This window comes from Canis lupus, chromosome 3 (genome assembly GCF_003254725.2).
Source record: "Canis lupus dingo isolate Sandy chromosome 3, ASM325472v2, whole genome shotgun sequence".
NCBI classification, from domain to species: domain Eukaryota; kingdom Metazoa; phylum Chordata; class Mammalia; order Carnivora; family Canidae; genus Canis; species Canis lupus.
Genome location: NC_064245.1, coordinates 13,997,051 through 14,020,800, shown reverse-complemented (window position 1 = coordinate 14,020,800; position 23,750 = coordinate 13,997,051). Strand labels below are relative to the sequence as shown.

Sequence of the window (23,750 nt, the reverse complement as noted above, 5' to 3'; positions counted from 1 at the left end):
AAGCTTTTTATCTTAATGAAGTCTCAGTACTTTATTTTTGCCTTTGTTCCCCTTACTTCTGGTAACGTGTCTAGTAAGAATTTGCTACAGCTGAGGTCAAAGAGGTTGCAGCCTGTATTCTCGAATGGAATTTTGATGGATTCCTGTCTCACATTTAGGTTTTTTTTTTTTTCCACTCCTATTTGGAGGTAATATAGGTAATATCTTTTTTCATCCTTTCACTTTACTTATTTTTTTGTATATTTTTTATTGGAGTTCAATTTACCAACATAGAGTATAACACCCAGCGCTCATCCTGTCAAGTGCCCCCCTCAGTGCCCGTCACCCAGTCACCCCGTCCCCCCGCCCACCTCCCTTTCCATGACCCCTTGTTCGTTTCCCAGAGTTCGTTTCTCATGTTCTGTCTCCCTCACTGATATTTCCCACTCATTTTCTCTCCTTTCCCCTTTATTCCTTTTCACTATTTTTTTATATTCCCCAAATGAATGAGACCATATAATGTTCGTCCGTCTCCAATTGACTTACTTCACTCAGCATAATACCCTCCAGTTCCATCCACATCGAAGCAAATGGTAGGTATTCATCCTTTCTAATGGCTGAGTAATATTCCATTGTTTCTATAGGCCACATCTTCTTTATTCATTCATCTGTCAATGGACACTGAGGCTCCTTCCACGGTATAGTTATTGTGGACACTGCTGCTATAAACATTGGGGTGCAGGTGTCTCAGTCTTTCACTGCATCTGTATCTTTGGGGTAAATCCCCAACAGTGCAATTGCTGGGTACATTTAGGTCTTTATCTTACTTTTTCTTAACTAAACAAATATATCCCGGAGATCACCCATATTAGTACATGGAAAGCTTTCTCATTTTTTTTTTTTTTTACAACTGCATACTCTTCCTGTCTATATAATAGCTCATTTTACCAATCTCTCACAGATGGATATTTGAGCTATTTTCAATATTTTTCTCTTTCAAATCAATGCTGCAATGTGTAACCTTGCACTTATGTTTGTGTGTGTGTATGTGTATATAGGTGTGTTTGTAGGATCAACACCCAGATGTGTGATTGCTGGGTCAAAGTACATGTTTATTATTTTGAATGATTTGCACTCTGTGGGGCTTTGACCATATTGCACAGCTCCTGGCAATACGAAAAATGTCCTATGTATCCCCATTGCCTCACCAACAGTGTTGACTTTGAATTTTGTCATTCTTATAGGAAAAAACTATAATCTCTAGGTTTCACTTAGTCTTTCTTAATGTGAGTGAGGTTCATACCTTCAAGAGCTATTTATATTTCTTTTTAACAAGCTATCTGTTCATCTTTTTTATCCATTTCCATATTGTTTTTCTATTTTTCTTTTTTGTCTCAATTTCTAGGAGCTCTTTATATGTTATGGAGATGAGCCTTTCACTATGATAGAGCTGCAAATACATATTCCCAGTTTGTCATCTATCTTTTGACTTTTGGCATGCTTATATTCTCTCTTTGTAGCTAACTTTATCAGTTTTTTCTTTTGTGGCTTCTTTTAAGTCACACTTAGAAAGAAATTCCCCATACAGAGGCCTAAAAGAATTGTTCCTATTTTCTTCTGGCACTTTCATAGCTTTACCATTTATATTTAAATTCTTGACCCATTTGGAGTTTTTCCTAATATTATGCCTTGTTATTTTAATCACTGAGGCCTTACAGTATTTTAATTTAAAAAAAAATATTTTAGAGTGAGAGAGAAAGAGTGAGAGAGAGAGAGAGCATGCATGAGTGGGGGGAAGGGCAGAGGAGAGAATCTGGAGCAGATGCCCTGCTGAGCATGCAGTCCAAAAGCAGAACTACATCTCACCACCCATGAGATCATGACCTGAGCAGAAACCAAGAGATGGATTCTTAACTGAATGAGCAACTCAGGCACCCCAGTATTTTTAATACCTGGTACAGTGAGTCCCTTTTGTTGCTTTCTTTTCTCCCTGTTCTTGGTGATAATTGTTAGTTTTTGCATTTGATTTTAAAATCAGTCTGTCTAGTCCCAGCAATCAACAAACTCAATTTTAATTTGTATTGAAATCATCTTAAGTTTATAAATTTAGAATTGACAGAGTCATAATGCTGAGTCCAAGAACATAGCATGCTTCCTATTTGTGCAGGTTTGCTCTTATTTCAATTAGGAGTAGTTTCAAATTTTCCTCATGTATGCATCTTCAGTGTATTTTGGGATTTTGTTATCTTTTTTTCTTTTTAGTTTATCATAATGGAGTTTCATTATGTCTTCTCACGAATTGTTAGTTGCATATAATGAACGCCATATCAGTTTTATGGTCTACTAATTTAGCAAATTCTCCTCTTGATTATAGACATTTTTCAGCTTGTCTTTGTTGTTGTTTTCCAAGCATATAATCACATGATTTTTAAATAATAATTTTACTCTTTTCCCATTTCCACATCCTTAATTTCTCTCCCTGTTCTAATTGCTTTAATAACTCCAGTATGAAATTAAATAAATAGTAGCATAAGGATGGTGGTCATTCTGATCTTGTTCCTGGCATTAACAGAAATGCCCAGTGCTAACAATGAGACTGAAGAAAGAGAAATTAAGGAGTCAATCCCATTAACAATTGCACCCAAAAAGCATAAGATACCTAGGAATAAACCTAACCAAAGAGGTAAAGGATCTATACCCTAAAAACTACAGAACACTTCTGAAAGAAATTGAGGAAGACACAAAGAGATGGAAAAACATTCCATGCTCATGGATTGGAAGAATTAATACTGGGAAAATGTCAATGTTACCCAGGGCAATTTACCTATTTAATGCAATCCCTATCAAAATACCATGGACTTTCTTCAGAGAGTTGGAACAAATCATCTTAAGATTTGTGTGGAATCAGAAAAGACCCTGAATAGCCAGGGGAATATTACAAAAGAAAACCAAAGCTGGGGGCATCACAATGCCAGATTTCAGGTTGTACTACAAAGCTGTGGTCATCAAGTTTTTGTTTTTAATCAAGAGTAATTATGAATTTTGTCAAATGCCTTTTCAGCATTTGTTGAGATAATCAGGGGAGTTTTCTCTTAAATATACCAGCATAATTATTTGTATATTTCTTATTAATTCTTGTTTAAAAAAATAAATTGCACTTGATTATGATATTTTTAAGTTGTACTGCTGGATACGGTTTGCTATTTTAAGAAGTTTGCATCCATGTTTATAAACAAGATTAGTCTCTGTGCAAATGTTTTCAAATTTTAGAATCAACGTTTTGCTTACTTCATACAAATAAGTTGAAGCTTCCTTTCTTTTTCTATGCTCTGAAACAGTTTAAAGAGCATTGCAATTATTTATACTTTAAAGATTTGGTAGTTTTGCCTCCAAAGCCATCTGAGCCTATTGATTTATGGGAAGGAGAGACCTTTGATATCTCTGCTCAGCTTTTTCTGGGAAATTGTTCTACTTAAAGGTTCCATCTCTTCAAGGGTCAGCTTTAGTAACTCATTTTTCCTTGGAAAAAAGTACCTTTTTCATCCATATTCTGAAATTAAATTTCATAAAATTGTGCAAAATACCTCTGGTTTTGTTTTTATTCCTTCCGCTTTGTATAGTTTTCCCCCCTCACCATTTTATTTGTTTTTTTCCCCCTTTGATTACATGGGTAAGTTTTTCCTTAACAATATTGGTTGCTCTCCAATGAGCCAGTCTTTTTACGTATTTATAAGTTCTGTTTCTATTTTGTTCTTTCCATATGTTCTTAGCAATTTAAGCTTTGTATATATTTTTTTCTTTTCCTGTGGTTTGTTTTGCTTCACTTTCTTACTTTTTGAACTCCATATTTGTAATCTTCCTTTGTTTTACCTGGTATAAGCATTTTTACTATGAATTTTCCCTGAGCATTCATTTACTTTCCCTTATCTCCTAGGGTTGATATAATGTTCTCATTATTATTTCCTAGAAATTCTCCAATTGTATATTGTATTTTTCTTTGACTGAACATCTTAAGAGGGATTGTTGTTTTTTCTGAGTTAAGGACTTTTTGTTGTCCTGGTGTTCATTTTTAGTTTTATCTCATCATAATTGAAATTTTTGTTACATATACCAGTTTTTGGAATATTTTAAGGGGTTTATTTGGTGGATGGATGGTAAATTTTTACACATGTTCTAAAAGAATATATTCTGTATTTTGGGGGCACAACGTTTAGTCAATACCTAAAAAATTGCTTATTGATTGGGTCTTTTGTATCCTTATTTATTATTTGGTCTATTTTGTCTTGGATTGAGAGAGGTGAATTAAGATCAATAATTATTTGGCTTCTGCTTTCAGATTTGTGAATGTTTTCACTGTTACTTGGCTCATACTTATGACTACTCTATCTTTTTTATTCCTAATTTTAATATCTATACATTTTATGTTTAGACTGAGAAAAACTTTATTACCTTCTCAAAGAAATTACCTCTTAGCTTTACATATCAATCCTATAATTTTTTCTTGTTTTTTTCTTGCTTATTAATTTTTAATATTTATGTATTAGTTTCCTACTGCTGCCATAACCACTTAGTGGTTTATAGCAACATAAGTATATCATCTAATAGTTTCCACAGGTCAAAGCTAGAGCAGATCACCTACTTAAAGTCTCACAAGACAGAAATCAAGGTATCAGTAGGGCTGTGTTCCTTTGAGGCAGCTCTGGGAATTAGTCCTCCACCAGACACATCCAAGTTTTTGGTCAAATTCAGTTTCTTGCAGTTGTGTCACTGTGGTTCTTGCTGGCTGTCAGTTTGAGACTGATGGTCCCCCAGCTGCCAGTTTTTTTTCTCATGTTTTCCATGTGGCCTCTCTCCAGGAACAGGCTAAGTCCATATTATGCTTCAAATCTCTCTGACTCTAGGTGGGAGAGAGTGCTTGGCTTTTAGAGGCTCATGTGATTGAATTGGGCCCAATTGCAAAAACAGGATTTATCTCCCTGTTTCAAGGTCTGTAACCTTAATTAGAGCTGCAAATCCCTTTGGCCCTCTAACATATCATATCCACAGGTCCCAGGGATTAGAGCAATCCACTTCTATCTTAAAGGAGCAATTCCATTTATCACAATTTGTCAATTTCTTCATTCTGCTTTCCCCTGGTTATTCTTTTTTAACCTTGTGAAATGAATGGTTTACATAGCTTTATTCTGTCTTATATAATTATAGAAACATTTAATACCACAAATTTACCTCTGATTATGGATATGGCTGTGTCCTATTAATATACAATGTTCTTACTATCCTTTCCTAAGTAAATTGTAATTGCAGAGTTGAGTTATTCTTTGACACTTGTATTAATCCTTTGAGAAGCAAATTCCATAAAGGAATTGATGTACAGGAGATTAACTGGGTATGTGTGGGCGGGAGCGGGGGGATGCGGGAGGGCTGCCTGGATGGCTCAGTCGGTTAGGCGTCCAACTCTGGATTTTGGCTCAGGTCATGATTTCATGGGTCATGGGATCAAGCACCACAGAGGTCTCTGTACTCAGTGGGGAGTCTGCTTGAAGATTCTTTCTCTCTCTGCCCCTCCTCCCACTCTTTCTCTCTTTCTCTAAAGTAAATTAATTTTTTTAAAGAAGAAATTAATTGAGGGAAAAAAATGTGAAGGAAAATGGGGAGGTTCTTGGAGGAGATGGAGAAAGCCATCGGATTATAAAATAGGCCTATTAGCTTTACATATCAATCCTATAATTTTTTCTTGTTTTTTTCTTGCTTATTAATTTTTAATATTTATGTATTAGTTTCCTACTGCTGCCATAACCACTTAGTGGTTTATAGCAACATAAGTATATCATCTAATAGTTTCCACAGATCAAAGCTAGAGCAGATCACCTACTTAACGTCTCACAAGACAGAAATCAAGGTATCAGTAGGGCTGTGTTCTGATGGAGAGACAGAAAAGTAAAGTCTGAGCCAGCCATTTTATCAGTTTCACCAAATATTTTGAACCAAAGTCACTCATCAAATAAATACTATTCAGATGCTGGCTGGGAGCAACTAATGGGAACATGGTACCCACACATGGTGATACATCTTAAACACGGTGGTAAGGGCTCTTCGCCAATAATGTTCCTCTGAGTAGGAGATCTGAGAGGCACATTTCCATGTAAAACACTGGAATTAACAGAATTAAAGGAGGTTACTTTACTCAAATGGTTAGATTTTTTGTTTCTTTGTACTTTTCCTATTTTTAGTTTTCATTCAGTGTGGTTAGAGTCATAATCTGTGCTTTTCCTGCTTTGTGGAATAATCTGAATTTTTGGTTTGTTTTTTAGGGGTGGGGGGCAGGGGCAGAGGAAGAGAAAGAGAGAGGGAGCCCACTGGGCTTGATCTCACAACCCTGAGATCATGACCTGAGCTGAAATCAAGAGTCTGACATTTAACCAACTGAGCTACCCATGTGTCAAGAGTCCGACATTTAACCAACTGAGCCACCCATGTGCCCTTAATCTGAGTTCTTTATAGTCTTATGTCTGCTTGGTTGTTGCAAATGCTCACTGCTCTAGGAAAGAATGAGTGTTTCTTGCTGTTTGCAAGTTAGATTGTTTGGTGTATAAATCTACTAAATAAACTATATTTTTTTCATTTCTTCCTATACCTTTGTTTATATTTTACTTATTTGACCTGTTACTTTTTAGTACAATATATAATGTAAATAAAGGTTCAAAACTCTTTTCACTGTGGACGCTAGTCTTCCTCTGTAAAAATGACCATCTTTGTCCCATTTAACATAATTTGCCTCAAATAACATTTTATCTAACAATATTATACTACCAGCTTTCTTTTCCTTTGCTTTTGCCAGGGATATATTTGCCTATTACTTGTTAACAATTCTTTGAAGTATAACTCCCCTAAATAGCCTGTTTTAAGTGTTTCTCCTTTAAATAGCCATTCATGAGCTATTGGTTGTCTACCCAACAGGTACCTATTCAAGCCCTTCTGTTATTCATCTCTTTGAGAACTTAGATTTTGTTGACTTCCCTCTGTCCTCCATGTGACTGTTTCAGCAGTTGAATTCTGTTTGGCCAAAACCTGTCATGTAGTTTCATTCCTCTGGACAGTGATTAGTTTAGGCATGATTATATGCTGCAATTCTGTTTTATTTTCCAATTCAATCCTTTTACCTAAAGGAACTTCCTCAATGTTTCTGGCTATGTGGAAGGCACTCCTATCTTAACTTCCAGAAATGGAACTTGTTTTCTATTTTTATATGTCCTAAAGTCATTTAACTTGGAATTCACTTTTGCTCATGTCCCACTCTTCTCTGGAAATTCCTGAGGCCTAATCTTAGGCCACTCATGTGTTTTCCTCAGAGCCTAATTAATTGTGGTTTAAACATTTTTTTAAATTAAAGATTTTATTTATTCATGAGAGACACAGAGAGAAAGGGAGGCAGAGACACAGGCAGAGGGAGAAGCAAGCTCCACGCAAGGAGCCCGATGTGGGACTCGATCCGGGACTCCGGGATCACACCATGGGCCGAAGGCAGGCACTCAACCACTGAGCCCCCGAGGGATCCCCCTAAACATTTACTCAATAAACATTTGGTGAATGTTTACCATTGGCCATCCAATGTGCATTAAGCCTATAATGGTAATAGAGGATATATGGTGGTATACCGTATTGGGGGAAAAAATGAAGAAATAATTAAAATTAACAAATTTAGTAAACTAGTATCAATATTATGTTTTTGTTATATCACTAGGTAGCCTATTATCAAAAAGAATATTATAGACAAATAGACAACAGAATGGAACTTTCCTATAATTCTTTCTCTGAAGATTGTTCTGTAACTATTGAATGATTCCTTTAGGAAAAATCATTTTCAAATGCAAATGTGCTTTAGGCTCAAGTTTGTTTCTTGGCTCTTTTAGGAATAGTGTATAATTAATGTAAGTGCTAGTGATTTTCTTCACACACACACAAAAGCTCCCTTTTTACTTTCATTAGGTAATACAGCTCTTAGGAAAGATTGAGGCTTCCAGTTCTGAGCAAATCTCAAATTTAAAGATGGTCCAGGGAGATTATCGCCATGAAATGAACCTTTTGGAGTTCAAGTAAGTGAATGGAAGCTTTTTAATTCTGTTAAGTACATTCCAGAAGGTTTTGCCTAATGAAAGTATTGGCATTAAATGAAAACCCATCCCAGGAATTTGAAACCGGCCAAGACATAAAGCAACAAACTGATGGAGAGACTACTCTACTCTAAAGTAACTTATACAATATTCATAATAAAGGAAATATGAGGGGAAGTGGGTGGGGGGATGGGTAAAATAGGTGATGGGGATGGAGGAGGACACTTGTGATGAGCACCAGGTGATGTATGGAGATATTGAATCACCGTATTGTACAGCTGAAACTACTAATACACTGTATGTTAACTGGAATTTAAATAAAACCTTTAGAAAAGAAATATGAATATTAATTTTGTCACTGTTTATTGCAAGTGAATTGATATACAGCTTGACATTTTCTATAGAGTAATTTTAACTTATCACCAATTAATATATTAAAATGCCTCAATGTGATACACTCCACTGAATAAACATTGATTCCATAAGACTATTAAATAATTTTTAAGATAACTTTGATTTACAAGTTTTCCTTTTAAAATTTCCTCTAAGAAAAAAAAAATTTCCTCTAAGATTCCCTACTTGCTCCTTTACATTCTCCTTTTCTAAAGACTGGTCTGTGTCACGTTGTCACTGAGTTTTCTCCTATGCAACAGAGAAAACAGTAAAGGAGATAAGACTCCACAAACATTCAGATTACTAGCCTATTCCCAAATCTTCCTTTCTTGTTTAAATGACCACCATTTCCTAGAGTTCTGGCACAGGCAGAGGAAAATTCTCACTTGGACGATACTACCTTACTGCCCCTTCTCCTCTTGCTCTTTTTCCTCTCTGTCTTACATCACTTGGGCTTAATGACTTGATCAAGTCCAGTATGCTGAATATACTCTGCTTGCTCCATTTCCCCCATCTTTACAGTATCTCATTAAATCTAAGTGCCCCTCATTATAAGACATACCTTTTTTTCTTTACCTCTAAAATATGATGCTAATAATTAAACCATAGCATACTGTCATTTTCAAGACATCTGATTACGGAGATCTTAAATTGGGAAATAGGTTTGTCTAGAAATTGGTGAAAAACTGTAACTGAAAGAAGTAAATGTCTTGAGTAAAGAGAAAATACCCACCCTAAAAGAAGCATGTCTAGGTGCTTAAATTCCAGCACAGTGAAGATGCTCAGTAAATATCTATGTGGTGCTTGATCTAATCCTGTTAGTTTAGAATTAAATAACATGTCCAAAGGAGAAGTAGAAAAGTAGACCATTTCTAGAAGTGCACTTTAAAATGGGCACTTGATGGGATGAGCACTGGGTGTTATTCTATGTTGACAAATTGAACACCAATAAGAAATAAATTTTTTAAAAAAAGAACTGATTTTCCTTGGAGAGAAAGAGGATTTGTAATCTGGAATGGAATACTGGCTTAAAGGATTGAAGCATATTAACAAACAGCTAATTAAGGAAAAGGAAATTTCGAGAACTATACCTGCCTTATTGATGACGTGGTGTGCTTTTTCCAGTTGGCTTATAGAGGAGTCATCTAAATAGTTAAATATCAATCTGGACACTTTTGTAATAACCTAAACTTTTTTTTCCTCACTTGAAATAATAAAGTCTTACATTTTCATTAGTATTACAGTAATTAACGCTGAAATCATAAACCAAAAATTTCCACAGGCAAATACCTATGAGCTCTAAAATTCATTTAAATACACAACTGACTCTTTTTTATTTAAATCCTCATCAATTTTTTTAAATTAAAAAGTAACAAAATTAAACAAAGATGGAAAAAAGGTCTTCATTTCAACTTCCTAATGTAACCCATGGTAACATCAAGGCTATGTCCTTCCCTACTTTCCTCCTTGTTAGTATAAACATCTAACAGAAAAAGGATGTTTATATATGTTATATAACATATCCATTAGATGTATAGATAGAGCATGGCTTTTAAAAATACAGCCTATTCACATTACTCAAAATTTTGCTTTTTTACAATAATCTTAGTTATCTCTCTAGATTGGTGAATACTATTCTAACATTATTTTTAATAGTTGCATAATATTTAAACTTACAGATATTCTATAATTAATTCAATACTTCCACCAGCAATATATGAGGCCACCTTTCTCTACATTCTTACCAACACTGGATTTTTAAATAAATATTTTCCAATTAAAGGATGAAGATTGCATCTCTTGTTTTCATTTGCTTTCCCTTCACCAATGAATTTCCTTTTCTGTGAATTGCCCAGTCTTATCATTTGTCAAATTTTGTATCATGATTTTCATCATTTTCTAATCAATTTGTAGGCTTCCTTCACATTAGTGATATTAACACTTTGAGGTATGTATTGCAAATATATTTTCCTCAAAGAGGATGTAAGGTGGATAGGGCTTTCTTTTTTTCTTTCCCATTCAGAGCATATTTCAAATTAAAGTGAATGGGGTATAGTATTTGCTTCTTTTAAAGAAACAACTTTCTCTGAATAAAGGAATTAAAATTATTTTATTAACATTCAAAAGTGTGTTTAACTGAACAATTTTACTATTTAGAAACTTTAACAATTTCAAGTTTAACAATCAATTAAACATATATCCTATATAGAACTTAAAAGCCCAAAAACTATCTGTGTTTTTTTTAGTGAATTCCCAGGCTTTTGGCACTGATGACTCGAATTGACAAAGGAGATACACACATTCTTTCTTCTGAACCAGTGCATTGAGCCTCCTTTTTCCAGAAGAGTCTTAGTCAGATGTTCAGCTAAGTAATGTCCTAAGCCAACAACTTAGTGCCTATAGACTAAGAGTCTTAGCCATCATAAAATATGCCTGTTTTTTAGCAAGGGTTTGGCCGGGGAAGTACCTACTAGTCACTCCCTAGATAGTTCTTGCTGCTGACAATGTTTAATTGACAGTGATTTATAAGAAAAGAAATTATTCAATCAACAAAGCAAATGCACAGACTCACGTCTCCCCACACAGCTTTGAAAATCTCCCCACAGTATTAAGTTACAAACTATTCAAGTCAAAGATGTGTCTCATCCATCTTTGTGTTCTCAGCACCCAGCACATTCAGACACAAATAGAAGCCAATGAACAAATCAATGAATGAATATTTTGAGAACCAAGAATGTTTAAGTTGTGTTTTGGGATATTCAAAGACAAAATCATAGCCACATATAGTTAGCAGGAAAAATACATAAATAGGTAAAAAGCTAAACATAGGTAAAGTAACAAGACAATGTTAAATGAGGTATATCAGTAGGCAGATATAAAAAATATACTAATTGTTATTGATAAATATATAATCACTGAGTGATCGAGATATTCAGGTACATTCAGCTCTGCAGGGTGGGTCTTATCCCCATTTTAGTGATGAGGAAGCACAGTCAGGGAAACTAAATAATTTGCCCAAAGTCACAGAGTTAGAAAGTATCTGACTCCAAGTCTCAGATTATGTTATAGATCTATGACACCTCCATCTAACAATTCTAACCATTGATAAACTAATTGTGCTACAGAAATTCAGGGAATGGACATCACATCTGCTTGAAACTATGAAGGTATGAGGCTCTGAAGGTGTTGGGATTTAAGCTCAAGTACAATATGGAATGATAAGAGGCTTCCTAGCAGAATGGAGGTGGAGTTGCTCTTTATCAGCATCACTAGAAACCACAGGACATGAAGAACTTAGTTTAAGTATATAGGTATAAATTTAGTAGGAAAAAAATGTTTCTTGGAATTAATTTCTTTCTTCTAACATGAAACTTAAAAATCTTAGATTCAGTCTCCAAAGACTGACTTTGTTGAAGCCACTATCTGAATTCTTGACAGCCTGTTAAAAGAGTGTCCAAGAATTCAAACTTTTCATACACTCCAGAAAAGTTCAATCACTTATTGAATGCAAGACAATGACTTTAAGACAGAAGTGAACTGGTTAAAAAAAAGGGGGTAGGGGCCAGAATGGGGCTATATCCTCATTCATGTATGTCTACTATAACCACAGTGGTCACTAGGATGATTGTTGCAAGCCCCACACTCTCCCTCACCATTCACACTCACCACAGCCATCTGCTATGTCTATAGGTCCCCATTAAATTTTATCTTACCCTTTGTAATTTTCTTCCTTATTATTGCCCTTGGCATGAATATTAACTTGATCCTATCAATATAAAATTTATAAAATTTTTATAAAAACTGTATCTCACATTATCCTAGTAAGGTCTCTGGCCATAATTTAAAAGTATGACTTTTGTGTTTTTTGAAAAGGAAAAAAAAAAAAACCCTATCCATCCATGCATCTACCTCTTTCCCTCCTCCCTCCCTCCCTATCCATATCTACCTATACCTGATAGAAATACTACCATAACCATTGGAATAGAGGATTTGGGAGCTAAAATGTGAATATCATCCAAGATAAATTCCTCTTGTTGAGATTTTTAACTGTAGATTCTATAATTCATAGAAAAGTAATTCTTTCCTGGAAAATCACATCCATTGTGTTAGGGGAAAGCCTAAGGAAAGAAAGAGATTTATATAAACTTTTATTTTAGCTTATCCTTTTTATCTTTACAGGAGAATGCTTTTTAAAAAAATGCTTTTAAAGATTTATTTATTTGTTTATTTATTTATGAGAGAGAAAGAGAGAGAGAGAGAGAGAGAGAGAGGTAGAGACACAGGAGGAGGGAGAACCAGGCTCCATGCCGGGAGCCTGACGTGGGACTCGATCCCAGGTCTCCAGGATCGCGCCCTGGGCCAAAGGCAGGCGCCAAACCGCTAAGCCACCCCGGGATCCCCAAAAAATGCTTTTAAAATATAAAATTCTTTTATATTTTCATAAACTACCCAGAGTCTGACTTTTGGTGGCTACCAGTAAAGTGAGTCTCCAATTGCATGTAAAACCTTGGAGTAAAAAAAAAAAACAAAAAAAAAAAAAAAAAAAACCTTGGAGTAAAATGATCATATGCAGTAACTCATTATGACTTTATTTTAATTTCAGAATTCTAATTACTGATATGTGCTTCTAAGATATTACTTGGGCACATTTAATGGTTCCCTGGTGTTCAGAGGGATGTTAATATTGTATCAGTAATGAGAGTAAATGCTCTTATCCACACACACAGTAAAGGTGAACACTGAAGGCTGGATTCCCAACTGCAAAGCTAGCTCTTGATTATCTGGGGATTTACTGTCCCTCTTAACCATCACTATCAATTAATATATTTCCACCAGAGATAGGAAAGGGAAGATGAACACTGAAGATCAGATTTCTAAATAGCTCGGCAAGTGTATGATTTGTTATTTGTGAACAGCCTTAGTAAAAGGTATTGAATGAGTAAGAATGAATCATTTATCCATTTATTCAACTATTCATTGCGCACTTTATTATTTACCACTGTGAGCCAAGCAAAATACTGTAAGCCAAGCAAAATACTTTGGTGGAGCTTAGGTTCTAGTGCAGCAGACAGCACCCCAATTATATATATATCACCTGGTGATAACTATTTTGGAGAAAAATAAAGTAAAGGAATAGGGAGAGTGTGATGGGGAAAATAAAACCTTTTGGTTTTTTAAGAGTGGTTTTTAAAAAAAGTCCTCTGTTAAGGTGGTTAAGTGGTGCTTGAATAGAAATCTGAATGAAATGAGGGCAGGGGCCATTGTGTATCCTAAGGAAGAGTGTTCCAGACATAAGAAACACTTGGCTAAAATGAGGCTGTCCATGTATCAGTTGGGAATGTATTTGTCTGAGATCCATCAGCTGTTAGCTAGAGCACAGGTGTCTGGAAATTGTGGTTATATTAAGAACAGGCAGAGTGGCCAAAGGTAGGCTCTTAATGAAGAGTTAAAGTACTCACCTGAATCAAGGTATGCTTTCTATGTGAAAATCTCTCTCCATATTAAAAAAAAAACGTGATAAGTCACAGAGATGAAGATCAGAATTCAGCTATTATTCTACAACTAATATAACTACTGGAAAATTAACTTTTCCCATTCCTTGATTTCACCATCTAAATCCTGGTTTCTCAACATGGGCATTATTTTTTTGTTTGTTTGTTTGTTTGTTTTGTTTTTTCAACATGGGCATTATTGGCATTTGGGCTAGATAATTCTTACTTATAAGGCTGTCCTGTGCATTGTAGGATGTTTAGCAGTATTTCTGGCCTCTACCTTCTACCTGTCACCAACACCTCCAATGTGTGACAACCAAAAATGTCTCTATATTGTTTAATGTCCATTGGTCTAAATAAAAATGGAAATGGCCTCATATAACCTGTCTTTTCCAAATATTAGTTCGAATACTTTTTCAGGGAAGCTAAAGAGGCATATACATACAATATACGTGCAGCATGTCTTAAGCAGTTTCCAATGATAAATAGCACAAATGAAATTATCTGCATATAATTTGTCCTGAAAACATTACAGTGATGATGTCAAGCCACCCACTTTTTATAAGGTAATCTGAGTATTTTCAATAACAAACATGTGTTGCACCTGCCTAATGCACCGCCTCTTCTAAAAGGGAATTTGAAATTGACATCTTACTGCAAGCAAGTCACGTTTAGAAAACGTACAGAGACCACTCAGCAGCACCCCCTCACCCCACCTCTGCTCAGACCCGTATTTCTCAGGGCTGCTAGCTGCGGATGCTCCTTTCTACTCATACCCTCAGCCACTCTACAGTGACTTTTCAAATTGATGATAATATGATTCCAATCCTTTACTCTTTGTAATAACCTCCACTTCCATTTTCAAAAATCCTTCTTTCTCTGTTATTTAATATTCCTGTGGTGCATCGTTTTGATGCCAGCAGTCGCTCCCTGCACCTTAGCCAACTGCAACCGTTTCTGCCCCGACGTGAGTCACTCAACAGCTCTTTAAGCGCTCCCTGCACCCCACCCTTCAAAGAATCCACAAACAGAGCCCCACTGGAAGCAATGGCACCTTGACTGAAGTTTCACCCGAGACAGAAAAGACAACCAAGGACTGTCTCCCGTGGACACTCTGCTTTCCTAAAGTCCTGTTGGGCTCTTCCAACTCCCTTCCCCACTCCCTATCTGTGACTTTTCTCTGGCCCAGCTCCTCCGCCTGCCGGATAGTGACCCTTGGGGTCTTGTGGTCTTGGGATAGTGACCCCAAACTACCACCCTTAGCCAAATCTGCCACTACTAAGAATGATTTGCACACTTTCTACTATTTTTTTAACTAAAAAAATGTTTTATGACATGTGGTTATATGCCATTTAAATCTGAGTGTATATAAAGTTAGACCACAACCATGTTCATTATTTGTTTATAAACAAGCCATGTTCTTTATATCCTACGTGGCTGCTTTCCCACTGCAATGACAGCATTGACTCATTGTACAAACAAGTGGTTGCAACAGAGGCCATATGGCCCACAAAGCCTGAAATATTTACTACTGACCCTTTATAGAAAGGGTTTGCTGACCCCCATCACAGAGAGATATCCCCATCCCAAGTGAGTTACCAGTTTCTTCCACCCACACAAGGCATCCTTGGCCCTAAGAGGAAATCTGCATGGATGACACACGTGTGTCTGTGTGTCTGTCATTGTGTATATGTGTATTTTAAAGTTTGAGGAGGGGTGTTGTGAGCAGCTGAATTGAATGCAAGCTCAGGGCAGGGACCAGAATGTGCTCCCTCACCCCCACCTCCCACGTCAACCCATAAGAACGTGCTATGCATCTTGAGCCTTATCATCTGAAAAAAACTGCAGAGTTTTTCAATACTAATTTTAAACATAAAACCAAAATTTACCTATTAAAGTTGAAATATTTTTCCCCTTAGATTTAATTTACTTTCAAATAATCTATGTGAGGAAATTGAGAACCATCAAAAATGGACAAAAAACCAGTTCGTCAGCTATGAAAAAGACCACCTTGGCCACATAAATCAATGTCTGAAGGCTCCTCCAGGAGAAACTGGTAAGGAGATCTGTTATTCATGAAGTAACCAGCTGCATAGTTGTCTGGATGTTAGTAGCGAGTAGTGTCAGTAGTGAGTAAAGGTCTGGATGTTAGTAGTGAGCAAAGGTCTTGAAAGTTTCATTCTGACATCACAGTAACTTCACTGTGTCAGTAACTTACCTTTTTTGCACCGGCATAGGAATCCAGAGGCCTGCTTTTTGGTCTTGTGTGCTACTCTCCAGCTCCATGAATCCATAATAGAATAACCAAAAGAGAGGAGGTGTTTGTTTTGTTTTTTAAAATATGGATTCCTGGGGATCCCTGGGTGGCGCAGCGGTTTGGCGCCTGCCTTTGGCCCAGGGCGCGATCCTGGAGACCCGGGATCGAATCCCACATCGGGCTCCCGGTGCATGGAGCCTGCTTCTCCCTCTGCCTGTGTCTCTGCCTCTCTCTCTCTCTGTGTGACTATCATAAATAAATAAATAAAAAATAAAAAAAAAAAAATAAAATAAAATAAAATATGGATTCCTGGTCCCAACTCAGAGCAGCATCAGACCCCTTGAGTCCTCCCCTGGGGATCTGTGCTTCCAGGCAAGCTCCTTGGGTGATGCTTGGGCGCAATAAAGCCTAAAAACTTTGGCCATAGACGAGTCAGTTTACCTCTCCGAAGATCCATTAGTAGACCAAAGGTTTCCAAAACTCCTTTTCCAGATCCAACCTTGTAGAGAACCCTTCAGCTTTGAGGCAAGACTACAGGATGGAGGAGGAGTCTGTTCACTACAGATGCCCTTCCACTCCAGCCATCTCTGCTGGCCCAGCTGCTAGCCCCAACAGGAGAGCAGCACAGAGCCATCTGTGTCACCAGTGGCTTCCAGCCTTGCCAAGGATCCAAATAAGATGTTTCTGGAACTTCGGTAGACGGGCTTTGGGCAGCTGACAGAGATAGGAGTCCAAGAGATGGAGATAACCATTACACCTTTATCATTGATAAGATTTTTCAAGTCCATGTGGTAAGATGTGCAGCCAGGAAGGCCTGCTAGTCCTCCTGGATTTAGACAGATTCATCCACCAGTTCTAGGCAGCACCAGGTTCCACAGGGTCACCTGCAGGCAGAAACTTCCTACCACAAGTAAGAGAGAGGCTGGACTCCATCTCCCGGAGGCAGACAGAGCCAAAGACAGGAGAACCATAGGGGCTAAGTCAGTCTCACCTGGTTCCTGCTTGCAAATTCCCTGTGGGAGGTAAGAAGGCACAGAGAAGCTAATGAACCTGGACCACATGAGTCCCCACCTTGTTGCAATTAGAATCACTTGGAGAGTTTTTAAACTAGATAATTCCTGAGTTCCATTATAGACCAATTAAATCACAGTATTAGTAGGATGGTGTGATGGTCCAGGTGATACTAATAGGCAACAGGAGTTGAGAATCACTATTCTAGTTGAACTGTGTCCACGTGGAGATATGAAGCTTAAGGGAATATGGACACCCTAATAGGAGCATGTCCAAGGACCTTAGGTCAAGCAGTAACTAAAATGCCTTCCTTAGCCATGCTTCTTTTTTATTTTTATTTATTTTTATTTTTTTTAAGATTTTATTTATTCATGAGAGACACAGGAGAGAGAGAGGCAGAGACACAGGCAGAGAGAGAAGCAGGCTCCATGTAGGGAGCCCGACATGGGATTCGATCCCAGGACCCCAGGATCACGCCCTGAGCCGAAAGCAGGCAGTAAACCGCCAAGCCACCCAGGCGTTCCCTTGGCCACACTTCTTTAAACACTAGACTATAATTCCAAATCCTCAAGGCATTTCAGCAAGACCACAGCCCTTTCTTTCCCCCATCACATGCAGAATTCTAGAAGCTACAAACAAGGCCAAAGAGATGAACTCTTATCTTTGTGAACACGGTTTTAGATACAAGGGAACTTGGTGGGATTTTTCATGTTTAACATGGAAAAGCAAACTTGTTAAAAACATTCTCTAAGCTGAAAAACAAATCCTCATAAGTTTTGTTTTCTGCAGAGTTTTATCACATGATATCTTATTTTATAGGAAAAGTCCGAAAACAAAATGAAAGAAAAACTATTGCAGCTTTCAAGCAAATTAGAGAATTTCATTAACACAGAGAAACAGGAAGCAGAACTAAGCAAAGTAAAGCATATAGAAAATAAGCTGTCCAAAAAGATGCAGCAACTGGAAAAGCACATTTGGGGTGAATTAGAGAAAATGCAGAATGAATATCAATCAGGTGAGCAGACACCTTTGATTAAGAACACCAGTCCTTGCTTAGCCAATCCCTCAGGGTTGTCTACTTTGAGCTCATGACCATGGATCAGTCTTGTCATTATCGATATCCTTTTGTATTTCATCTGACTTTTCTAAATATCCCACAAAACGTTAGCATACCTTTGGAAGGTGAGTAAACAAGTTCACATTCTTCATTTGGACCTGGCAATGTCACAAGCTGACCAACGCTGTGAGATTTTCTTTTTAACTAAGATCATAGAATCATTGTTATACTTGCAAAGTCCTTGCGATCAAGACTTGACTTGTGGTGTATCATGAAATTAGGACCTGAAATCAAATGTCCCTTATTGAACTGCAGGTAATGAGCCTGGACAGATGTCAGACTGGAGACCTGACCTTTAGAAGTGAGAAAGAGAGATGAATTAACAGAGTCCAGTATAATGACTGCTTTTCTTCTTAAGGAGGCTAATGGCAGCAGTGTCAAGCTGAGCTTACATCAAAGGGGATTAATTTGAAAGGCTCATCTAATTTGTCAAAGGGAAGGACATGGGATAGGTGCTGTGGAGCAACCATCTGCCTCAAGTCACAAACCTGAGGGAATTACCAGGAACCAGAGGTTCCTTTTTTAAAGAAAGACTCATCTCATTTTCTGTCTTCTAGTTTCAAAAAATTGATGTAAATTCTCCCAAATTTTGGTCCTGTACAGAGGTGAGTTGAAGGTGTCTTGGAAAGATATTATGCCCTCATTTTGCCAGATGTTCCTAGCATATAAGTAAAATTTGTTGCCTGGAAATCTGACGCACACTGCCCCTATCCCCCTATCTCACTGCCAAATCAAAATAATGAATTATCTGGCCAGGAATCATATCCAAAACTTAACTGGCCCTTCTTTTAGGTCTCTGCTTTCTACCTTAGGACCAGAGGTTTAATTATATTCACTCAGGATGAGCTAAAGAAGAACTTAACAATCTATGTTTTTTCATTTTACTTACCTGGAGTTCTAGCAAAGGAGAATTCTAAATTAATGGTGTGCTCCTTTATGCCTTTAATAAAAATGTATTGGGAAATGACTATGTGAAAGGGGGTACCCTAAGAAGCTCGAGGTCTGGTAGGTCCTGGTCATGAGCAACTAGACTTGCATAAGAGAGAGACAAAGTGCTTGGGGGTGGGTGCAGGGGGAACAGCTGGCGGCTACTCCATAGGTCCCTCAACAGGTTAGTTTCTGAGAAGTTTTAAAATCTCACTTGTGTTCTTTATCTTCAGTTTGGTAACAAGAACTTTAAAAAAAAATCATCCAAATTTCTTATCAAAATACACAGGGAGAAGAAAATGTTTTAATATCTTTCTTGAAATATAGAATTATTTTGTCATGCAATATATTTGGGCAAGGGGCAGAGGAACTGAAATTTTCACAATGAAGCCAGATACAAGCTGAAACACTATCATTAATGCATCTTTATGACATATAAGAAATGGATTATTGTACATTTTTAGACTGGTCTTACTGGAATTTAATATGTTTTTAATTAAATGATGACCAATTATGGTGAGACTGTTGATTAGCAACTTTTGTTTACAAAAAGAATTCCAAAGCACTGTTTAATTTAAGCATATCTCTTCTCATATTCTCTTCTAGGATTTAAATCAATTCACGACTCTCTCAACTCCCTCCAACAAATACAGAAAACAAAGATGGATTTAGAGAAATATAAAGTACAAAAAGACCTAAAGAAATTACAGCGTAAGATAGTGGAACTCCAGGAAGTATAAAACTTTTCAGTCATCTTTTTCACCAACCAAAATAGTGGTTTGTTGGTAAAAAGCTGGGAAGAAGTTACTGTCTCTGGGATGTTTACTGCTTCTTATGTCTCTGTACTTCTTACCACATTTTTAAGGCGATGAATGTGCCAGAAAACCCAATAAAGCAAAGGAGTTTATGATGTCTTCATTAATGTATCCATGAAAAAGACATGGCTTTTTATATTTTTATTTGCCATAAATAAAAAAGAATAGTCTATAAAATGTACATAAATGAGCAAAGAGGGTCATAAAAGTAATGCAGGAACTGTGGCAAACTGGAGACCACTTACTTTGCCTATCAAAGAATAGCCACCACGTAGTTCTAGTTCACTATTAATATGTATATAATCCATTAGTGCCCATGTTTCATTTTTCAAGAGAAACTAGAAATCAAGTTTTATATGAAACCATTTATAAGCATTAGCAACCGGTTCAAAATACTTACTAGATCTGTGGGGCAGATACAATTAGCAGGCTGTCACACTGCAACTTCTGATCCAGTATTTTTTTGTCTTCTGACAATCCTAGTATTTATAGCAAGTCTAACTTATGCCTATCAAAGTATTGATTCATTTTTACTCAGTATGTAGCTGAACTATGAGCAAGTAAGAGCTAACCATGCAAAATAAGAGAATGCACCAGTTTCTATGAAAAACATCCAACATAATTCAATCTAGGTGCCAAATTCAAATTAGTTTCCTACAAAATTAAAATATTCCTAACTTTTCTAGATATAAATGTCAGATGGAGAGCCTGGTATTGGGTAGTAAAATCATTAAAAATAAAAATAAGCCATTTGTGCATACACTATCTGCTAGAACAGAGATAATTTTTAATCACAGAGCTTTTTGTAACCTGGCAAGAGGATCCCTATTTCAGACTTAGTCTCTTGCCTTGGTTTAGGGAAAAATGACAACTTCTCCCCTAATAATAAAGTACAAACTAATAACTAATAAAGTACAAATTTACCTTCCAAATAAATTTTTGACCACTGTGCACCCAAATTTTTAGTTATATGAAACCTCTCCATTTGTTCTTATTAATTTACATACAGCATCCTGACTATACTGCAAAGGATTTTCATAAAAGAATTTAAGAGTTTAAAATGCAATATCATTTGGGGAATATAAATAATAGTGAAAGGGAATAGAAGGGAAGAGAAGAAATGGGTAGGAAATATCAGAAAGGGAGACAGAACATGAAGACTCCTAACTCTGGGAAACGAACTAGGGGTGGTGGAAGGGGAGGAGGGAGGGGGTGGGGGTGAATGGGTGACGGGCACTGAGGGGGGCACTTGACGGGATGAGCACTGGGTGTTATTCTGTATGTTGGCAAATTGAGCACCAATAAATTTATTATAAAAAATTAAAATTTTTTATTATAAAAAATTTTATTATAAAAAATTAAAATTTTATAAAAAATTTATTATAAAAAAATTAAAAAATAAAAATAAAAATAAAAATAAATAAAATAAAATGCAATAACAGGTGTCCTTGGCAACAAAGTGTCATACTAAGATGAAGGGCTAGTATCTCAGGTAATCCTAAATAACTCTTATAAGTGAATAAGAAAATAATAATAATGAATAGGCAAGTCATAGAAGAATACAATAGTAAATGAAGATAAGAAAACATCCAACCTATTAAATACAAATTAAAGGAACCCTTAGGTACCATTTTAAGATCACCAAAAATTAGTGATTGACAAGGCTGTTGAGAATTTCTGGTGAGTCTATGAATTGGTACAGAGAGTAAAAGAGCAATTTGGAAACATCTATTAACATTTTAAAATGTATTTATTCTTTGACCCTGGAATTTTACTATTAGAAATTAATATCACAAAAAAAGAAAGAAATTTGTATTACAGAAAATAAAACACCTTCCAAAATGTGTAAAAATGAATGACCAAGGATGCTTATTACAGCACCATTTGTTGTAGTAAAAAACAAAATAAAAAACCCTAAAAACCTAAATATTAGGAAGTGACTGACCAAATTAATGATATAACTAGATAAAAATGCTCTTCAACCCTTAAAAATAACACAAAAAGATATCTAAGATACACTGGTAGGTGAAAAAAGCAAGTTGCAAAGCAATATGGATACGATCCCACTGTGTCAAAAAATATTTAGAAAGATGTTAAACAGAATATGCATACCATATAGTGTGCAAAAAAGTAGGAATTTACAACAGACTTAGCAGTGATTGGATTTTGAAGAATTTTGTTTTCTGCATAAGAATTTATTGTTTTTACAGTACAATAATATTTTTGTATCCAGTATAAAATGTATTTTAAAAAACCACCCCCATAGCCAATATACTACTAGGCTGAAAGAACAACTCTTTGTTAAGAATCAAATTAGTGGTTGTAGGATTAAATTAAGAATTCATACGACAAAGAGCCATGTCATCTCACTCACACCCATTTCCTACTCTATAGGTTTTTTTTCCTTGTAAGCAAAAGTGCTCTAAATTGTAGTTCAAATAATAGTATAGGATCAAGCCAAAGGCTTTGCAAAATGGCCCTCTCTCATTGGTGGTGACATGATAGTACCATGTAGAACTGAATGTAATGCCAGAGGGTAGGAGGGGAATCAAAGGATCTTGTCAGTGTTCTTGCTTGGAATCCCAAGTTGGGGTGTTCACAGGTTTGCATAGGCTCTAGAGGGCCTAGAGAGAAGGTGGATCCAGGTTTTGCAGGACCTAAAGCTTAAACAGGTTTGATTTATTGCTAATGTTCTATCCTGATGAATTGGCGCCGAAGTCTGTAGGAATATTCTGGAAATCCACAGTTACCTCAGGACAGCTGCTATTTTACCTCCATACAGAAGTGACTGTGAACAACATAAGCATATCCCTCTAACCCAAACATATCCCCAAGACATATTCTCTTTTGCTGGATGCAAAGATGGCCATAGCCACTCCAGGGGTACCTGACATCAACAGAAGGGGGAGTGGAGACAGTGGTCTTAATTGATGGTCTCATTGTAATTAAAATGTCTTACTTCTGCAAATTTTACATCAACCTTGTAAACATGTGGCTAGGGCTCAGTAAGTGAGGGGTCCTGGCGCTGAAGTGCTGTCATTTCACCACAAATTCACCTCTGCTCTGGGCCTCCCTCTCTCTGCATATATTTTGCCATAGATCCAAAAAAGATGACAAGGACAAACACTATCCCTAGAGAAGCTCAATATACATGGCACTTTATTCTGTATCAAACACCAACACTTAATCCTTTGGGAAGTGTCAGGCTCGTCTCCCACAAATACAGGAGGATGTTTGAACGTCACGGACTCTGCGATGCAGATCTACCCAGTGGACCTGAGGCATATGTTAGATTATCTCTGGGAGTTCTCTGAGGCACCAACACCTATCTGAACAGGTACGGTTAGTCCAAGGGTCTCCTGCTGCCGCCCAGTGTTTCCTGCCATTTCCTTCCTCTTGTCAAAATCTGCCCTGAGGGATAACAAAACATAGGAAATTATTTACATTGAGGACGAAATGGTAATGTTCAAAGGATTTTGCTTCCTCACTGAAAATGAAGGACAAATTCCTCACCTCACGCTGCAAAGGTTAAGGACCTTCTCAGCCCTGTGTGGGATGGATATGCTCACCACTGGATAGTCAGGAGAGCAATAAGGTCCAAGCTCAAAGAAAAAGCATCCCCAGAGTTCCCTGGACATTAGCAGCTTT

The 23,750-nt window shown here is 36.7% G+C and overlaps 1 protein-coding gene across 1 annotated transcript in view; it reads left to right on the top strand.

The window, feature by feature from the left end:
• FAM81B (family with sequence similarity 81 member B) overlaps positions 1-20,194 on the top strand; it is a 55,001-nt gene extending 34,807 nt beyond the window's left edge. Inside the window, 5 exon segments of the mRNA XM_025437948.3 lie at positions 7,966-8,072; positions 15,895-16,012; positions 16,014-16,031; positions 18,063-18,258; positions 19,894-20,194. Of these exon segments, the coding sequence (XP_025293733.3) occupies positions 7,966-8,072; positions 15,895-16,012; positions 16,014-16,031; positions 18,063-18,258; positions 19,894-20,027 (573 nt within the window). The 3' untranslated portion in view covers positions 20,028-20,194.
• The last annotated feature ends 3,556 nt before the right edge of the window (positions 20,195-23,750 follow it).